This window comes from Perca flavescens, chromosome 24 (assembly GCF_004354835.1).
Source record: "Perca flavescens isolate YP-PL-M2 chromosome 24, PFLA_1.0, whole genome shotgun sequence".
NCBI lineage: Eukaryota > Metazoa > Chordata > Actinopteri > Perciformes > Percidae > Perca > Perca flavescens.
In genome coordinates this window covers 8,811,784-8,832,857 of record NC_041354.1, presented here as the reverse complement: position 1 = coordinate 8,832,857, position 21,074 = coordinate 8,811,784, and the positions used below count along the sequence as shown (strand labels likewise).

The following is a 21,074-nucleotide window of genomic DNA, read 5'->3' as shown; positions in this document are numbered from 1 at the left end:
TCCAGACTGAAGTGACAAATGTGGTGCCCATTACGCAGAAACCAAAACAGGACCAGCATTGCTAACAATGTGGCGCCAACAGAACAGTACAATACTGCCGAATCCCAGGATTGAACCAGAAACCTTTTGATCTTCAGTCTAACACTTTCCCAACTGAGCTATTTCAGGAAAAAGCACAGAATGGGGTGGCTGTTACGAAGAAAACAAAACATCCTGAAAAAACGACAGACATTTCAGAAAACAGCAACTTTCCATACCAGCTGTTCACTGGAAAACTAAAAAGATCAACTGTTGCTGCAGAGAGAGACAGAAATGGCCCAGCAGAGCTGCTCCGAGGTCCTTCCACATTGAGGAGAACCACTGCCGCAACGTCCGTCATCAACTCCCTGTGGACAGTGTGTCCGTCCAGTCATCCATTTAGTAAACAATCAACCATTGGTAAAACGTATGGGTTCCGAAGGAACCTCATAGGGAATTTAGTTACAAACTAAACATTTGTCGCCAAAACAATGCTTCCAAATCCCAGGATTGAACCAGGGACCTTTAGCTCTTTAGTCTAACAGTCTCCTAACTGAGCTATTTCCAGACTGAAATTCAAGAATGTGGTGGGTTCCAACTGAACCTCATAGGGAATTTAGTGACAAACTAAAAAATTGTCGCCAAAACGCCAATACAATGCTGCCAAATCCCAGGATTGAACCAGAAACCTTTTGATCTTCAGTCTAACGCTTTTCCAACTGAGCTATTTCAGCAAAAAGCACAGAATGGGGTGGCTGTTACGAAGAAAACAAAACATCCTGAAAAAACGACAGACATTTCAGAAAACAGCAACTTTCCATACCAGCTGTTCACTGGAAAACTAAAAAGATCAACTGTTGCTGCAGAGAGAGACAGAAATGGCCCAGCAGAGCTGCTCCGAGGTCCTTCCACATTGAGGAGAACCACTGCCGCAACGTCCCGTCATCAACTCCCTGTGGACAGTGTGTCCGTCCAGTCATCCATTTAGTGAACAATCAACCATTGGTAAAACGTATGGGTTCCAACGGAACCTCATAGGGAATTTAGTGACAAACTGGACTAGCATTTCTAAACATTTGTCGCCAAAACACCAATTCAATGCTGCCAAATCCCAGGATTGAACCAGAAACCTTCATCTCTTCAGTCTAACGGTCTCCTAAGTGAGCTATTTCCAGACTAAAATGCCAAACGTGGTGGGTTCCAACAGAACCTCATAGGGAATTTAGTGACAAACTAAACATTTGTCGCCAAAAAAAAATGTTGCCAAATCCCAGGATTGAACCAGGGACCTTTAGCTCTTCAGTCTAACAGTCTCCTAACTGAGCTATTTCCAGACTGAAATGCAAAACGTGTCGCATCTTCAAAAAACGACAGACATTTCAGAAAACAGCAACTTTCCACACACCATAAGGGGGGGCTGTTCGCTGGAAAACTAAAAAGATTAACTGTTGCTGCAGAGAGAGACAGAAATGGCCCAGCAGAGCTGCTCCGAGGTCCTTCCACATCGAGGAGAACCACTGCCGCAACATCCCGTCATCAACTCCCTGTGGACAGTGTGTCCGTCCAGTCATCCATTTAGTAAACAATCAACCATTGGTAAAACGTATGGGTTCCAACGGAACCTCATAGGGAATTTAGTTACAAACTAAACATTTGTCGCCAAAACAATGCTGCCAAATCCCAGGATTGAACCAGGGACCTTTAGCTCTTCAGTCTAACAGTCTCCTAACTGAGCTATTCTCAGACTGAAATGCAAGAATGTGGTGGGTTCCAACGGAACCTCATAGGGAATTTAGTGACAAACTAAAAAATTGTCGCCAAAGCAATGCTGCCAAATCCCAGGATTGAACCAGAGACCTTTTGATCTTCAGTCTAATGCTTTTCCAACTGAGCTATTTCAGCAAAAAGCACAGAATGGGGTGGCTGTTACGAAGAAAACAAAACATCCTGAAAAAACGACAGACATTTCAGAAAACAGCAACTTTCCATACCAGCTGTTCACTGGAAAACTAAAAAGATCAACTGTTGCTGCAGAGAGAGACAGAAATGGCCCAGCAGAGCTGCTCCGAGGTCCTTCCACATTGAGGAGAACCACTGCCGCAACGTCCCGTCATCAACTCCTGTGGACAGTGTGTCCGTCCAGTCATCCATTTAGTGAACAATCAACCATTGGTAAAACGTATGGGTTCCAACGGAACCTCATAGGGAATTTAGTGACAAACTGGACTAGCATTTCTAAACATTTGTCGCCAAAACACCAATTCAATGCTGCCAAATCCCAGGATTGAACCAGAAACCTTCATCTCTTCAGTCTAACGGTCTCCTAAGTGAGCTATTTCCAGACTAAAATGCCAAACGTGGTGGGTTCCAACAGAACCTCATAGGGAATTTAGTGACAAACTAAACATTTGTCGCCAAAAAAAAATGTTGCCAAATCCCAGGATTGAACCAGGGACCTTTAGCTCTTCAGTCTAACAGTCTCCTAACTGAGCTATTTCCAGACTGAAATGCAAAACGTGTCGCATCTTCAAAAAACGACAGACATTTCAGAAAACAGCAACTTTCCACACACCATAAGGGGGGGCTGTTCGCTGGAAAACTAAAAAGATTAACTGTTGCTGCGGAGAGAGACAGAAATGGCCCAGCAGAGCTGCTCCGAGGTCCTTCCACATCGAGGAGAACCACTGCCGCAACATCCCGTCATCAACTCCCTGTGGACAGTGTGTCCGTCCAGTCATCCATTTAGTAAACAATCAACCATTGGTAAAACGTATGGGTTCCAACGGAACCTCATAGGGAATTTAGTTACAAACTAAACATTTGTCGCCAAAACAATGCTGCCAAATCCCAGGATTGAACCAGGGACCTTTAGCTCTTCAGTCTAACAGTCTCCTAACTGAGCTATTCTCAGACTGAAATGCAAGAATGTGGTGGGTTCCAACGGAACCTCATAGGGAATTTAGTGACAAACTAAAAAATTGTCGCCAAAGCAATGCTGCCAAATCCCAGGATTGAACCAGAAACCTTTTGATCTTCAGTCTAATGCTTTTCCAACTGAGCTATTTCAGCAAAAAGCACAGAATGGGGTGGCTGTTACAAGAAAACAAAACATCCTGAAAAAAACGACAGACATTTCAGAAAACAGCAACTTTCCATACCAGCTGTTCACTGGAAAACTAAAAAGATCAACTGTTGCTGCAGAGAGAGACAGAAATGGCCCAGCAGAGCTGCTCCGAGGTCCTTCCACATTGAGGAGAACCACTGCCGCAGAACCAATGTGTCCGAAACCTGTCAACTCCCTGAACAGTGTCCCGTCCAGTCATCCATTTAGTGAACAATCAACCATTGGTAAACGTATGGGTTCCAAAAAAGCGACCTCATAGGGAATTTAGTGACAAACTGGACTGAAAACTAAAACATTTGTCGCCAAACACCAATTCAATGCTGCCAAATCCCAGGAACCAACCAGAAACCTTCATCTCTTCAGTCTAACGGTCTCCTAAGTGAGCTATTTCCAGAACTAAAATGCCAAAAACGTGGTGGGTTCCAACAGAACCTCATAGGGAATTTAGTGACAAACTAAACATTTGTCGCCAAAAAAAATGTTGCCAAATCCCAGGATTGAACCAGGAACCTTTAGCTCTTCAGTCTAACAGTCTCCTAACTGAGCTATTTCCAGACTGAAATGCAAAACGTGTCGCATCTTCAAAAAAGTGACAGACATTTTTCAGAAAACAGCAACTTTCCACACACCATAAGGGGGGGGCTGTTCAGTGGAAAACTAAAAAGATTAACTGTTGCTGACGGAGAGAGACAGAAATGGCCCAGCAGAGCTGCTCCGAGGTCCTTCCACATCGAGGAGAACCACTGCCGCAACATCCGTCATCAACTCCTGTGGACAGTGTGTCCGTCCAGTCATCCATTTAGTAAACAATCAACCATTGGTAAAACGTATGGGTTCCAACGGAACCTCATAGGGAATTTAGTTACAAACTAAACATTTGTCGCCAAAACAATGCTGCCAAATCCCAGGATTGAACCAGGGACCTTTAGCTCTTCAGTCTAACAGTCTCCTAACTGAGCTATTCTCAGACTGAAATGCAAGAATGTGGTGGGTTCCAACGGAACCTCATAGGGAATTTAGTGACAAACTAAAAAATTGTCGCCAAAGCAATGCTGCCAAATCCCAGGATTGAACCAGAGACCTTTTGATCTTCAGTCTAATGCTTTTCCAACTGAGCTATTTCAGCAAAAAGCACAGAATGGGGTGGCTGTTACGAAGAAAACAAAACATCCTGAAAAAACGACAGACATTTCAGAAAACAGCAACTTTCCATACCAGCTGTTCACTGGAAAACTAAAAAGATCAACTGTTGCTGCAGAGAGAGACAGAAATGGCCCAGCAGAGCTGCTCCGAGGTCCTTCCACATTGAGGAGAACCACTCCCGCAACGTCCCGTCATCAACTCTCTGTGGACAGTGTGTCCGTCCAGTCATCCATTTAGTGAACAATCAACCATTGGTAAAACGTATGGGTTCCAACGGAACCTCATAGGGAATTTAGTGACAAACTGGACTAGCATTTCTAAACATTTGTCGCCAAAACACCAATTCAATGCTGCCAAATCCCAGGATTGAACCAGAAACCTTCATCTCTTCAGTCTAACGGTCTCCTAAGTGAGCTATTTCCAGACTAAAATGCCAAACGTGGTGGGTTCCAACAGAACCTCATAGGGAATTTAGTGACAAACTAAACATTTGTCGCCAAAAAAAATGTTGCCAAATCCCAGGATTGAACCAGGGACCTTTAGCTCTTCAGTCTAACAGTCTCCTAACTGAGCTATTTCCAGACTGAAACGCCAAACGTGTCGCATCATCAAAAAACGACAGACATTTCAGAAAACAGCAACTTTCCACACACCATAAGGGGGGGCTGTTCGCTGGAAAACTAAAAAGATTAACTGTTGCTGCGGAGAGAGACAGAAATGGCCCAGCAGAGCTGCTCCGAGGTCCTTCCACATCGAGGAGAACCACTGCCGCAACATCCCGTCATCAACTCCCTGTGGACAGTGTGTCCGTCCAGTCATCCATTTAGTAAACAATCAACCATTGGTAAAACGTATGGGTTCCGAAGGAACCTCATAGGGAATTTAGTTACAAACTAAACATTTGTCGCCAAAACAATGCTGCCAAATCCCAGGATTGAACCAGGAACCTTTAGCTCTTCAGTCTAACAGTCTCCTAACTGAGCTATTTCCAGACTGAAATGCAAAACATGGTGGGTTCCAACCGAACCTCATAGGGAATTTAGTAACAACCTACTAAACATTTGTCGCCAAAACAACGCTGCCACATCCCAGGATTGATCCAGAAACCTTTATATCTTCAGTCTAACGCTCTCCTAACTGAGCTATTTCCAGACTAAAGTGAAAAACATGGTGCCCATCAGGCAGAAACCAAAAAAGGACCAGCATTGCTAACTATGTGTCGCCAACAGAACAGGCTGTTCGCTGGAAAACTAAAAAGATCAACTGTTGCTGCAGAACCAGGGACCTTTAGCTCTTCAATCTAACGGTCTACTAACTGAGCTATTTCCAGACTAAAGTGAAAAACGTGGTGCCCATCAGGCAGAAACCAAAACAAGACCAGCATTGCTAACTAAGTGTCGCCAACAGAACAGACCAATGCTGCCGAATCCCTTGATTGAACCAGTGACCTTTTGATCTTCAGGCTAACGCTCTCCCAACTGAGCTATATCAGCAAAAAGCACAGAACGGGGTGGCAGTTACGATGAAAACAAAACATCTTGAAAAAACGACACATTTCAGAAAACAGCAACTTTCCACACACCATTAGGGGGGGCTGTTCACTGGAAAACTAAAAAGTTCAACTGTTGCTGCAGAGAGAGACAGAAATGGCCCAGCAGAGCTGCTCCGTGGTCCTTCCAAATCGGGGAGAACCACTGCTGCAACGTTCCGTCATCAACTCCTGTGGACAGTGTCTCCGTCCCAGTCATCCATTTAGTAAACAAAAAACACTGGTAAAACGTATGGGTTCCAACAGAACCTCATAGAGAATTTAGTGACAAACTGAACTAGCATTTCTAAACATTTGTCGCCAAAACACCGACCCAATGCTGCCAAATCCCAGAATTGAACCAGAGACCTTTAGCTTTTTAGGCTAATGCTCTCCTAACTGACCTATTTCCAGACTGAAATGCAAAACGTGGTGGGTTCCAACGGAACCTCATAGGGAATTTAGTGACAAACTAAACATTTGTCGCCAAAGCAATGCTGCCAAATCCCAGGATTAAACCAGGGACCTTTAGCTCTTCAGTCTAACGATCTCCTAAGTGAGCTATTTCCAGACTAAAATGCAGAATGTGGTGGCTTCCAACGGAACCTCATAGGGAATTTAGTGACAAACTAAACATTTGTCGCCAAAGCAATGCTGCCAAATCCCAGGATTAAACCAGGGACCTTTAGCTCTTCAGTCTAACGATCTCCTAAGTGAGCTATTTCCAGACTAAAATGCAGAATGTGGTGGCTTCCAATGGAACCTCATAGGGAATTTAGTGACAACCTAAACATTTTTCGGCAAAACACCAAATCAATGCTGCCAAATCCCAGGATTGAACCAACAACCTTTAGCTTTTCAGTTCAATGCTCTCCTAACTGAGCTATTTCCAGACTAAAGTGAAAAATGTGGTGCCCATTACGCAGAAACCAAAACAGGACCAGCATTGCTAACAATGTGTCGCCAACAGAACAGTACAATACTGCCGAATCCCAGGATTGAACCAGAAACCTTTTGATCTTCAGTCTAACGCTTTCTCAACTGAGCTATTTCAGGAAAAAGCACAGAATGGGGTGGCTGTTACGAAGAAAACAAAATATCCTGAAAAAACGACAGACATTTCAGAAAACAGCAACTTTCCATACCAGCTGTTCACTGGAAAACTAAAAAGATCAACTGTTGCTGCAGAGAGAGACAGAAATGGCCCAGCAGAGCTGCTCCGAGGTCCTTCCACATTGAGGAGAACCACTGCCGCAACGTCCCGTCATCAACTCCCTGTGGACAGTGTGTCCGTCCAGTCATCCATTTAGTGAACAATCAACCATTGGTAAAATGTATGGGTTCCAACGGAACCTCATAGGGAATTTAGTGACAAACTGGACTAGCATTTCTAAACATTTGTCGCCAAATCACCAATTCAATGCTGCCAAATCCCAGGATTGAACCAGAAACCTTCATCTCTTTAGTCAAATGGTCTCCTAAGTGAGCTATTTCCAGACTAAAATGCCAAACGTGGTGGGTTCCAACAGAACCTCATAGGGAATTTAGTGACAAACTAAACATTTGTCCCCCAAAAAAATGCTGCCAAATCCCAGGATTGAACCAGGGACCGTTAGCTCTTCAGTCTAACAGTCTCCTAACTAGCTATTTCCAGACTGAAATGCAAAACGTGTCGCATCTTGAAAAAACGACAGACATTTCAGAAAACAGCAACTTTCCACACACCAACGGAACCTCATAGGGAATTTAGTGACAAACATGAATAGCATTTCTAAACATTTGTCGCCAAAACACCAATCCAATGCTGCCAAATCCCAGGATTGAACCAGAAACTTTTAGCTCTTCAGTCTAATGCTCTCCTAAGTGAGCTATTTCCAGACTAAAATGCAAAATGTGTTTTTTTTTCAATTGCTGTGAGCTGGCAGAAGATAACATAATCTTGGAGATTATTCCTTCACAGCGCTGTGCAATGCGAGGAAATCTCAAAGTTGAAAAGGCAGACACATCAGTTTTCTGACTTTCTAATTTACAACACTAATAACATTACCGTTGCCAAAGTACCACCGCGAATTAAATCCCCTCATCAAGTATAATAATGTGAGAAGAAATACATACATACAATTCATTGAGCAACAACAGTATATATATATGACTATATATATATATATATATATATATATATATATATATATATATATATATATATATATAGTCATATATATACAGTGGGGAAATAAGTATTTGACCTTGCTGATTTTGCAGGTTTGCCCACTTACAAAGAATGCAAAAATCTACAATTTTAATCATATGTACATTCTAACAGTGAAAGACAGAATCCCAAAGAAAATTCCAGAAAATCACATCATATGAATTTATTAAAATTGATAACCATCTGATGAGGAAAACAAGTATTTGACCCCCTGGACAAACAGCAAGTATTCTGGCTCCTACAAGCCAGTTAGTCTTTCTTTAAGACACAGCCCCAATCCGAACCAATTATCTACATCAAATACACCTGCCTCACCTCGTTACCTGTATAAAAGACACCTGTCAACACCCAAACAACCAGCATCCAACATCACCACCATGGGCAAGACCAAAGAGCTTTCTACGGACATCAGGGACAAGATTGTTGATCTGCACAAGGCTGGAATGGGCTACAAGAGAATCGGAAAGCAACTTGGAGAGAAAAGATCAACTGTCGGTGCAGTTATCAGAAATGGAAGAAGCACCACACCACCGCCAACCTCCCTCGGTCTGGGCCTCTACACAAGATCTTGCCTCGTGGGGTGTCCCTGATCATGCGAATGGTGAGGAATCATCCCAAAACCACAAGGGGGAACTGATGAATCAACTGAAGGCAGCTGGGACCACAGTTACAAAAAAACGGTTGGTAACACACTACGCCCATGGATTGAAATCCTGCAGCGCCCGCAAGGTCCCCCTGCTCAAGAAGAAACATGTACAGGCCCGCATGAAGTTCGCCATTCACCACCTGGACGACTCAGAAGAGGCCTGGAAGAAGGTGATGGGTCAGATGAGACCAAAATAGAACTTTTTGGCCTCAACTCAACTCGTGTGTTTGAAGGGCAAACAACACCGAGTACAACCCAAAGAACACCATCCCCACCATCAAGCATGGTGGTGGCAACATCATGCTTTGGGGGTGCTTTTCAGCCAAGGGGACGGGACAACTCCATCGAGGGGAGGATGGACGGGGCCATGTATCGTGGAATTCTGGACCGACATCTCCTTCCCTCAGTGAGAGAGCTGAAGATGGGTCGAGGATGGGTGTTTCAGCACGACAACGACCCTAAGCACACCGCCAAAGCAACAAAAGAGTGGCTGAAGAAGAAGCACATCAAGGTTCTGGAGTGGCCTAGCCAGTCTCCAGACCTGAATCTGATTGAAAATCTTTGGAGGGAGCTTAAAATTCAAGTTGCCATTGAACCTCGAACCTGAATGATTTGGAGGCTGTCTGCAGGGAGGATCCCTGCCGAAATGTGCACAAACCTTGTCACCAACTATAAAAACCGTTTGACATCTGTGCTGGCCAATAATGGCTTTTCTACAAAATATTAACATGCTGTTTGTCCAGGGGGTCAAATACTTGTTTTTCCTCATCAGATGGTTATCAATTTTAATAAATTCATATGATGTGATTTTCTGGAATTTTCTTTGGGATTCTGTCTTTCACTGTTAGAATGTACATATGATTAAAATTGTAGATTTTTGCATTCTTTGTAAGTGGGCAAACCTGCAAAATCAGCAAGGGGTCAAATACTTATTTCCCCCACTGTATATATATATAGTCAAATTCCAGTGTCAAATGTAAGAAAGAAAACAAAGACAAAAGCAACAAAAAACAAACATGAAAAAACCCCATGAAGTAGAGGACTAAATGAGAAGGCAGAGTAAACTCTCTCTCTCTCTCTCTCTCTCTCTCTCTCTCTCTCTCTCTCCCTCCGGGTGCGTACACACAGCCCGGTTCTGGTGGTAGATGAACGCAGATATGTGCTGATTAGCTCTCATAACGGGCCAGTTGGGTAGCACACTGCCATGAGTCCATGAGGCTGATGTCTGATTACTCCACATTTTCATTGTGATATTTTGTGATTACATTCTGAATCTGCAGCGTTCTCTGTCAGGTAAATATAGTAGTACAATGTCTTCCTCTGATGTAGAAGTAGCCTACACTGTAAGTCAGTAGTAGGCTATAGAGTAGCATATTAAGTGGTTTGTAAATAATTCTGGGGTACAATTTGGTTTTGAAGAATTCTACAAGCAGCAATACCACAGGCCAAGCAACCAGCCTGTTCCAAACAGGCACATTTTCAACAGGCACTGCACTAGTACAGTATGATGACCACATCAACAGCCAATCGGATTATAGGTAGCTGCTGGTGGGTTTCACCCAATGATGTGTGAGCAGAAGGGATGCAGCGCCATGGAAACTGGAAACTGCAGAGGGTGCCATAAGAGAACAGCGAACTCTAGTGGCACCAGATGTCTTTGTTTATCCCCGTCTGTCTGGATGAGTTCACCTTTCTGCTTGAGAGAACTTCTGTTGCTTTCTGGTACTTATTTGCTTGTCTCCCAGCTCAAACTTTTTATTTTTTTTTTTTTCTTTCTCTGATGAGCACTAGGGAAAGGCATGGCTGACTGGTCATCAATATTCTATATTACTTTGATAAACTGGTGATCTTTTTCGTAAAATATATTTTATAGTGTATATTATAGTGTTTGTAGGTATAATGGAAAAGTTAAATTCCCCCCAAAAAACAGGCAAATAGTTTTGGCCATGGTCATACTTGAAAATTAAATAATTTTTCACCATAATTGTATATTAGGTGAAGTTCTGAATTATGTGCTTACAAAATTATTTCATAATATTCATGATAATGTTCTATTACAAAGTGATATTGTCCATATTTTCTGCTTTGTTCAAAAAATAGTAGTAAGTTGTTCTCAGTTTCTCTCATGTGTTGAAATGTAGGCTACTGTACTTCAAAGAATGTCCAAAATTTAGCAGTGGGAGGTAGGCCTACACGATTCCTTACATCACCTCCAGGGGGCATCACCAACACATTACAGTCAATGTTCTTCCACACCTGAAGTAATTCCACCTGCGTCCCTGCACCTGCTATCTGCACCACAGGAACTCCTGCACCTGCAGAAAGATTACATGAAAGTAAATCGACTTAATACTCACATTATTAGACACTAATCGCCTCTAACACGGTTCTCCAGAGCCTTTTGCCAAAATGTTACCCATTTGATAAAAAAATGCTTGCGATTTGCTAGATAATCATACCACCATTTCCAGTGGATACAGTTGATGGTCATAATACCTTATACACCTGTCACTATCCCATTGCCAGTGTCAAATTAATTAACTAATATAGTCCCTAAGGACCAATGGGAATTTGCAACCAATTCCCTTTTTATAGGCTACTGTATGTATATACAACTGTTTATTCGCGACAGTCATAATGTGGGAATTACGCTATTACTGTCAGGAGACAACGCTGAGGAAGAATCTGCATGTTAAAGGGATGGAGATAAGAAGAGGAAAGGCTGACGTAAGGTGATGGTGTTTGGATGGTAGACGCTTGCGCGGGATACACTGGATGCAACCGTTGGAGGAGATTAGGAAACTGCGCCTAAATCGGACATCAAACGTACACCATCTTGGCTCGAGCGACGCTAGAGTCTGGGCCTTCTCTCCCAGGCCATTTCGGCTCTGACCGGACCAGTTTCCTGGACGATAGAGGGAGGAGCCTGGCATTTCTGGTTGGAAGAACAGCCAGTCAAAGCCAGCCAGCATCTGAGCCAGCGTAGGAACTGGAGCGAGCAACGGTGAACGAAGGCTCCGCTGTGTTGGAATACAATATTATTTTAATATTCACAAGCAAGCCCAGACGGTGTATGCAACAGAGTAGTCGTCGAGATGCACGTGAAGGTCTTACATTTGGGCTGGGGAAGCTGAAGCATATTGCAGCCCGGACACATTACGTTTTCGGTGGGATAAGCCATCTGTGATACACTGGGTGTGCACAGCGCAATAACGGCGCGAGCCAACCGGTTATTCCATCGACAACTAGCTCATATTAACCCTGCTAGCCAACCATTTTCGAGAACCCCGTTAGCTTGCGGTGAAGGGAGCATATTGGTCGGTACGGAAAGTATCCGTGGATGCTGCTGAGGAAGTCTTGTGTCTGGCAGTACCCAACAGAAAGATACAAACCCGAGGCATGCAAAGAGGGGAGTTTTTCTGCAAACGAGCGAGGAAATCTCCACGCCCTGGGGTCTATTCTGTGGTTACTATTTAGCTAGCTCGCTGGCTAGCTACCGGGAGAGAAGCTCAAGAGAAGGTGGGGCCGCGGAGTGACAGTCTTGGACGCCAGCTAATGTGGCTAGCCGGCTAACTTGGACTCTTGAGTGGCCACTGATTTTCCTGTAACTGACATTAGGAGGGTTTAAATTACTAGGTGTGTGCAGTCTTGCACAATAGTAACCCGAAGAAAGCACGTTATAATTGATTGTTTCAAAATCCGTGTGGGTGGGATATCTTGAGGAGAACATCCTCGTTTACCTGAATGACCATGGCGGACGATGACGTGCTGTTCGAGGATGTCTACGAGCTGTGCGAGGTGATTGGCAAGTAAGTAACCGTAACTGCTATTAACCACTTCCGTTTGTTTTGTTTTACATTATTGTATCTGTTTTATACACTCCTTTGCCACACACATCACAGCTGCAAGGGCCATGCTTAATTACTGTTGTTATATGCATGCAGGTTTTTCAAGGGGAAAGTTCACTGGGTGGGTGAGGCGGGGTCGGTCCTCAATTTGCAGTGCCATTTAACTGTTATATATATTGTCATATACTGTATGTTATAAAGCAATAGCAAGCACATAATTACCTAATATATTAGGAGTTGCAGAATGTGCCTGACATGACGACCTCCATGCAGGAATGTGAATTTACAAGACTCAGTAGGAAGGTGTATCAGACATAAAGTTCTTTTTAATACAGGTTTATAAGATTGACTAGTACACGTCTTGATGTTCATCTACCTTGTTTAAACATAGGCTACTGTACAGTGAAAGTTCTCACTGTTATGTCTACGCTAATAACATTTATTGAAGTTGGTGAAGAAATTAACTCTCATTCTTTTGCTGACAGACTGGCAGCTTGGTTTAAGACACAGCACATCTGGCTGATCTAAAATGTCTGCAGACAGGACTTTCCTTCTCCTAACCCTCCTGTTTTTATAGTAGCCATACCTGCATACAGTTACAGACCGACTGGCATCCGGTCAAACACTCTTTGAAGGTGTCAGAAAAGGCATAGCCTTTTTGATACAACAGTGAGGTTATGTAATGTTTTTATATAAAGCAGGAGACAGACCAAGGCACATTTAAATCATGAGAGACAAAGGTTCAAGGTGCCATGAAAATTGCCACAGTATGCATGTTACTTATGTGTGGTCAGAGATGGCTCCTGACTCCTGCTGGAAGTGAGGCGGGAAGGCTGACAGGCCCATAACAGTCCTGGGCCACCAGCCAGTCCCCTCCCCCCTGCAAGCTTCACTCACTGGACATCTGAGGGTCCATTACGTTTGTTCTAGGGGATAGAGGCACACTCTGTCCAGACCCTCAGGCCCTGTTCTATATCCTAGGACTTCCTGTTGTCTTGGTTACTAATTGATGGTTGGTCCAGGACCACTACCTTGGAGTCCCAGTAAAGGATACAAGGAGCCACTGGGGAGAGTTGGGGTGGAAATAAAGCATGTTTGTATGGTTTAATTTGACAATACAAATCAACTAGAGTGGTAAATACAGGGAAGTTGAATCCACAGGCCATTGTGAATGATCGATGAAAAAGTGATTTCCACCATTTTTATTTTCTTTGCTTGTCTCAAGGTGGGGGTCAAGCAATATTTAAATTCTTTTGATAGTTTGTTTTATCCACCTCAGCTTTCAGATTAACTTTTCCATATGTGTATAATAGATGCCAGCTTCTATATAATGTATTTTCTGTTAGAGCTGGGCAATATATCAATATTATATCGTGATATGAGACTAGCTATCGTCTTAGATTTTGGATATCGTAATATGGCATAAGTGTTGTTGTTTTAGAGGCTGCATTACAGTAAAGTGATGTCATTTTCTGAACTTACCAGACTGTTGTAATTGTTCTTTTATTTGCCTTTACCCACTTAGACATTATTATCCACATTACTGATGATTATTTATAAAAATAAATCTCATTGTGTAAATATTTTGTGAAAGCACCAATAGACAACACAACAATATCGTTGCGGTATTGATATCGAGGTATTTGTTCAAAAATATTGTGATATTTGATTTTCTCCATATCGCCCAGCCCTATTTTTTTGTAATTATCAACCTACATGGCAATACCTGTTTATCTTGCATGGAGTACCGTAGAGGTTAATACACCCAGGCTACATTTTATAGCCAAAATGTAGTAACCTCTATCAGTTTGGTACTCCCTGCAGCCGTAAAGAAACACTGAGAAATACTGTATTTGCAAATACTTCTTGAGTTTATATTGAGTGGATGTGCAAGGTATGGCCACACAGTCCAGACAGGTCAGTGGAAGAGTAATACATGAGTGAACAACCGTTTGACTGTAGCATATTTTAAGCTTTAGTAAAGAAGCGAGATGTCACATTTATGTCACAGAAAAGACCAGAAAATCCCTCTTATTCTGACAGTTCCTTTGTGAAACTTCAGTTGATGGATCAAGTATGTTGAGTCCTGGTGTCTTGGGATGTGTTGCAGGAGGAAAGGGGTGGATCATTTTTCCTCAGCCCTGACTAGGGAGGGGAGGGGAAGGAAAGCTGAGGCAGATCAATGGAGACAAGTGGAGTTGGGAATGGGATGGCCCTCAGGCTACAGATATAAATAATGCCAGCAGACATTGACTGCAGCACTCTGCCATCTCCCACTTTGTTTTTAACCACAGGTTTTACTGTTAGCACTACTGTAGTTAGTGGACAACATGGCAGACAGCTGAAACCTGAGGATGTTAATTAATTAAAATTTGAAATGCTTTATAGCCACAGGAAACATAATAAAAACCTGTTCCATGTTATCTTTTCTGGTTAGAGAATATTCCTGCTCTTACATTTTAGCCTAAGTATGTTTTATAACCGAAGCCAGGCCATTTTGGCGTATAAGGGGATAGCTAGATTTAAGGCAGGATGATGTTTTATGCCTCTCACTGACAATACTATGTCAATGAAGACCTCCTCCAGACTTTCATTAGCTTGTTTTTTCATGATCATCCACCTTCAATGAAAATGTTTTGACTGAGTTTTTCTGACTGAATCTGAGACTTTGTTAGTTCAGAAATGTCTAACCAACATGAACTATTTGTAGGTGAATTCTTTTTAAAAACCTGGCACTGAGATTAACGTTTCATCAACAGTGTCTCATCAGGGCACACTAATTAAAAATACTATAATTGAGAGTGGGTGAGATGAGCTAATCCCTACATTTGTTGTAATTAGTTAGTCCTTTACATCCTGCCATATAATGTTCGAGTTGTCATGGTGATTTGTCCCACAATATTGGATGGTCTTGGTGCTGTTGTATTATTGTCTCTTGCTGACTTTTGACCTTAGCTCTTTTCAAACTTGTACATAAACCCTATTATCCAGTCCATCCCTCCTTCAGACTTCTATTGTTGTTGAGAGAAGTTGTCTATTATTATCCCTGATCGGCTTGTGTCGGAGAAGAGCAGCCTGGCTGGGTGGGATTAGTAATCATCTTCTCAAAACCCGGATTGGAAAGAGAGCCATGTTTAGGGTGATTTCTACTGAAAGACGGTTAGTAATTTCATTTGAAGAAAGTGTTTTGTATGAAGTTATGGACTTTATGTTGAATTCTTATTTTCCTGATAGTGTCTTCTTGATTACAAGTAACCTGTCTCTGTGATAGTATAGAACTTTAAGTTTAGATGTTCTTTAAGGCACTGATTGTCTGAATGCACACTTAAGTACCAACAGAGGCTCTTTGTTCAGTTGAATTATCTCCTTTCAGTGCTGCCTTCTCCTTCTCATTATTTTAAAAGGAAAACATTTGCTTTTGCATTGCAGGCAGCACTGACAGCTTAGCAAGGTTTCAGAACTGAAAGCCAAATAACGTGAAGTCAAACTGAAAACAGCATTTTCTTTACTTTTAACAATTAATCGATTATCAAAATAGTTGGCGATTATTGTTCTGTCGATCGACTAATCGATTAGTCGACTAATTGCTGCAACTATACTTTGAGCAAGTCAGACCCCTGATTTGTAAGGGCTTATAGTTGCATGGCAACAGCAAGAGCTGCATAGGTCTGTGTAGCATGGTCATAAAGAGACACATGGACTTGTCTGATTTTACATCTCATGCATGTACATTTTCATTCAACTCCCCTGTGGTTATACTAGACGTATTTCAATAGAAGAAGATCAAACAGGTCCGGTGTCAATTCAACCTCTGACTGGATTAACTCTGGTGAAAGATCACACAAGCTATTGAACAGGCCTAGGCAGTGCATGCCTTGCTCATAATGTGCTCATACTGTTTGTAGTTTACATAGTAAATATGTGATCATGATTTGATGTCTGAACATAATGCAGTAACCACAGGCCTGTTTTTGAGATTTCAGCTCTAGTTGAAGTGTTTGCAAAGTGCTGAAGCAATTTAATCCATTTCTGTCTGTAATGATTCTGTTTGAATAGGACTTAGGTTGTTGAGACGCAACATTGGAGTCACAGTGCTCTTTATTTCAGCCCTGGGGTGCTCATTAGAGCCAAGGATATTGGGATGTGCGACTCACTCTAAACCAATGTAGTGATCAAGCCTTTGGCTTATTCTGAGTTGGATAATTAAATTGCCTGGACGACATTTAAATCTTACATTTTCATTGATTGTTTGATAGTTTTTAGTGGTCTAATAATAGTTTCTCCCCAAACAGATGCAGCCTTTAGCATACAAATCTTACACAAAATGCTTTCCTGCAGGGAGGCCAAATTGTTAAGCCACTAGTAGCTAAATGTTTTTATTAGCTTCAAGCTGGTTTCCCCAGCATAAAATAGATAAGGCACAGTTATTCAGGAAATATGTATTATTACCCTTTCAGCTTGATATAGCCCTCATCATGTTCACTGATGTGTCAGGTGTGAATCATACGTGTCACTCACTTGTGAACTTATTTCAAGTCTGATAAAATTTTCAGGTTGCAGTGTGAAGAGAACCATTCTAATTTTATCAGTATATTTTAGGGCCGCAAGTAATTATTTTATTAACCTGTCTTTTTTGATTAAATAATGAATCATTTAGTCTGTAAAATAGTGTAAAATGGCCATCATAATTTCCCAGAACAGAAACTGCAATATATTAAATTTACAGTTAAAATATGGAGACAAGCTGCAAATCCTCACATTAGACAAGCTAGAAATAGGTAAATATTTTCACAGTTTTGCTTTAATTTACATTTATCAATCACTAAACATTTTTTTAACTAATAATTGAATGGATTGCTTGTTTCAGAGCTAATACATTTAATTAACCACAACCTTTGGGGATGATTTTGCACCTGTTACCTGTTTATTAGGTACACCAATATGCAGTTTAAGGCACTCTGCAGTAAATCCTGTCTTTGTGAATCATTATGTGTCAGAGAGGTGTAAATTCATCCCATAGTGATTTGGGAGGCCATAGTAGGTGTTTTTGCTATCTTGAATTGTATATGAAGGTGGCTTTCTAGTATTCAATTCACTCATTTATGTAAATGGTAAACCCAGGGTTCAAGGCGAGCATCCACTGAACTTTTCCTGCTGGGATCAATAAAGTCATTATTATTATTATTATTATTATTATTATTATTATTATTATTATATCATGTTATTGAATGTGTCATCTTCCCATTTTGTAGAGGAAGATATCAAGAGACAGTTATGTTTGTGTCATTAAAAAAGTAATGTAAAGTATATCACGATATCCACCGAATCCTGGACGTTGCGCTAGCAGAAAAATCTGTTCTGGGTAGACAAGATTAGAATTTCAAAGATATGGCAACCTTGTTTTGGGACGCAGGAGTTTTCTGCAAACACACATTCTCTCTCTCTCTCTCTCTCTCTCTCTCTCTCTCTCTCTCTCTCTCTCTCTCTCTCTCTCTCTCTCTCTCTCTCTCAGGTCTGCAGTTCAGTATGGCTGCTGGCTCGCGCAAATAACTTTACTTTTAATGATATCAAACAAAGAAATGTTCTCCTCTCGTCTTAAAATGGTCATAAATCAATACTAGAGTAGCTACTTCCTTGTTTACTGCTGCAATTAATGAAATGCAGAGAAGAATAGAGCACCTGTTGCCACAAAATTATCTGTTGATTGCATTTGCAATTAAATTGCAATATATTAAAATTACATTTTCTAACCGCAAAGGCTAGACTGGTCACGTGACAGCAGTCTGCAGACGAAGCAACTTGCCATGTTGCAAAACCTTCCCTGCTAACGTTGCTACCTCACGGCATGGGGCAACACTACTAACCTGTATCAGCACCGATCACCCCTTAAAAAAAACACCACAAAGCCATGTAGTTGCATGGCTAAAAAGCTGAACACCAGTGTGTCAAGTACGCAAAATACCACCCGACAGGGATCACTGACCGAAATGTTTAAAAGCGTAACTCCATATGAACGGAATTCAGAACGGAACGTGGAAATTACTCAAGCAGTAACCCTAACCCAGAAAGCAGGGACATGATGCACCTCAGTATGGTGACCAATTTCAAGCACATATTTTAGCCAGGTCGCCATATACACAAAAAAATGTAAACGGAGAGTAACCGCGGCGCTGAAAACAAAGGGAGTTTTTCTCCCGCTACAACTGACGTGGTCAAGCCGTAGGATCACTATGGCTGGCAGTGCCATACTCACTGTGCACATATACATGTTTAAGCACTGTCCAGTAAAGTTTACAGACAGTGTTTAAAACCTGCATTTCTGCAATTTGCACTAGTGTGTGTGATTTGTTACTGACTTTCATATTAATATTTACACCAGGCTTATTTGTGAGTGCTTTATGTTGTCATGGTAATTATTACATGTTTACAAGGCTGGAAGTTCAACAAATCAGTCACTGTGATTGAAGTAATTGTGTGTATTGTCTTGTGAGCTGAGTGTCTCGTCACACCCCTATTTTTTTTACCTATATCTTAATTGTTTTCTGGCACATGAATGCTTCATGTCTTTCTTTTAAACTTTCCTCTCGATGTACAGTAGCCTATATGCTCCTCTTGAGCTGCCCACACACAGCAGATCAGTAGTTGTGAATGGCTTTCAGACTGCAAGGCCAGACTCTGCAGGGTGGTTTAAACAAACCTGGATCCTCTTCTGGTTTATGTAGGGGAAAGTTTTTTCTTTTTTTGCCAAAGCCTTTAAACATCCTGAGGGTGTCTCTGCTCTAAATTTCAATTTGCAACCAGAATACTAATTGCCCCGCTAATATTCAAAGGGATCTCTAATTTGCATAAGGAAGCACCCTGGACAGACTACTGTTGAACAGTACTGAACTTTGTTTAACTTGTGAAATGAACAGCTTTGCACTTGAGCTCAGTTTGGGCAGTAGGGCAAACGGCACTTATCATAGAAGACTTCTGTTGGAATCACTTTTTATGTTGTTTTTTCCCCTTTCAAAGTACATGCCTAAATGTAGACAATTGTCAGCTCTGTGCATCCATGGGCATCAACACTAACTTACCTATTTTAAAAGCTCTATGAAATTATATTGACATTATACAACATGCATGCCAAATCTAATCTTATCTTTTTTTCACACAAACAATCACAGAATGCTATGATTCCACCCATTTGCAGACGCCAAGTACTTTTGAACATATAGCTATTGAAATGGATTTATCAGAAAATATTTAAAATTACAATGGGGAGAAAGCTACCATTGTAGGCTTGTTACCTTATGCCACAGATGATAATATGCACAATGATGGACCAGATAACATGCAATTTACTTGACTTGAGATTATAACCCGGGGATAGCACCAATAGCTTGCCTACCTGAGAAACTCAAATTATGCTTTTGTATCTCACGGATGTGCAAAAATTCCCCCCCAAAATTACAGACTAACTGAGTGAATTATGCTTACTGCTGGCCTCAGCAAAAGAGCACAATGCTGCTTTAAGCAAAGATGGTTGCTCTCAGGAGAGCCGTACTGGTGATGTTGAGTCTGCAGCTGCAGATGTGTCCTGTCCCTGTTTAGGAGAGAGAGAAAAAAAAGAGACCTGAGAGGAAATTTAGCTCATGGCCAGCATGGATGAAATGCACCTAATATTCAGTCTTTGATTCGCATAGAGCAGAGAGTTGAAATGAGCCTCGGAGCAGTCTATAAAGATTGCCACTTTGGGCTCATGTTTGATGACTGCCGCTGTCGGATGTGAGCCATGTGTGGGCGTTTTGTATGAGCCCACTTAGCACAGCTGTGGTGATGTCAGTACGGCATGCGGCCTCTCCGCTTACACACACACACACACACACACACACACACACACAGGCTCTATCTCCCTCTCTCTTGGACTTCCTTGGTTGCTTGTAATGCCTTTATCTACTGTACATAGCTGAATGGTCATTTCATTTTCGATAATGATGATTAATTGCATTCTAATTTTATTTAATTAAAAAGCCCCAACCCCCTTTCACTTGCAATGCACAACTGTTGTAGAAACAGCCCAATTCGGGAATTAAATCTCCATGCAGCTCCCTTGAATTGACAGCCAAGATTACAAATGAGGTTGATGCATAAAATCTGGCAGGTTCATCCAACCCCACGTCATTGCTTAATGGCAGTGGGTTTTATTGACACACATTTAGAATAGTGCCAAGATGGCCTTACCCTCTCTGTATCATTTGTATTCCTGTGGTTGCAGCCTCTGACTTAACTCCCCCAAACGTTTACCAGTCAAACACAGATCTGAGAATATTGTAATGGTGCGTTCTTTTTGTCTTGTAATCGCGACTAGTAGCTTGAGTGTGACGTCACATCCATGTCGGAAAACGAGTAACCGTGGGTTGTTGCGTTCTTTTTGTCACACAATACTACGAGTCGGAGAAAAGATGCATTTTTGTAACATTTTTAGTAACATTTAGGATTCTATTCACCTAGTTATTGACATATTACACACATATATTTCACAGTTTGATACATGAAAATTACGTTTTGATTAACAT

At 41.7% G+C, this 21,074-nt stretch overlaps 1 protein-coding gene across 2 annotated transcripts in view; it reads left to right on the top strand.

Moving 5' to 3' along the window:
- Positions 1-11,325: 11,325 nt before the first annotated feature.
- LOC114551206 (peripheral plasma membrane protein CASK) overlaps positions 11,326-21,074 on the top strand; it is a 52,005-nt gene continuing 42,256 nt past the window's right edge. The window contains exon 1 of one of the 2 annotated variants that reach the window (XM_028572374.1): positions 11,326-12,477. In XM_028572374.1, the coding sequence (XP_028428175.1) occupies positions 12,413-12,477 (65 nt within the window). In that variant the 5' untranslated portion in view covers positions 11,326-12,412. The remainder of the gene's footprint in view (positions 12,478-21,074) is intronic. The other variant, XM_028572375.1, reaches the window with a different exon arrangement.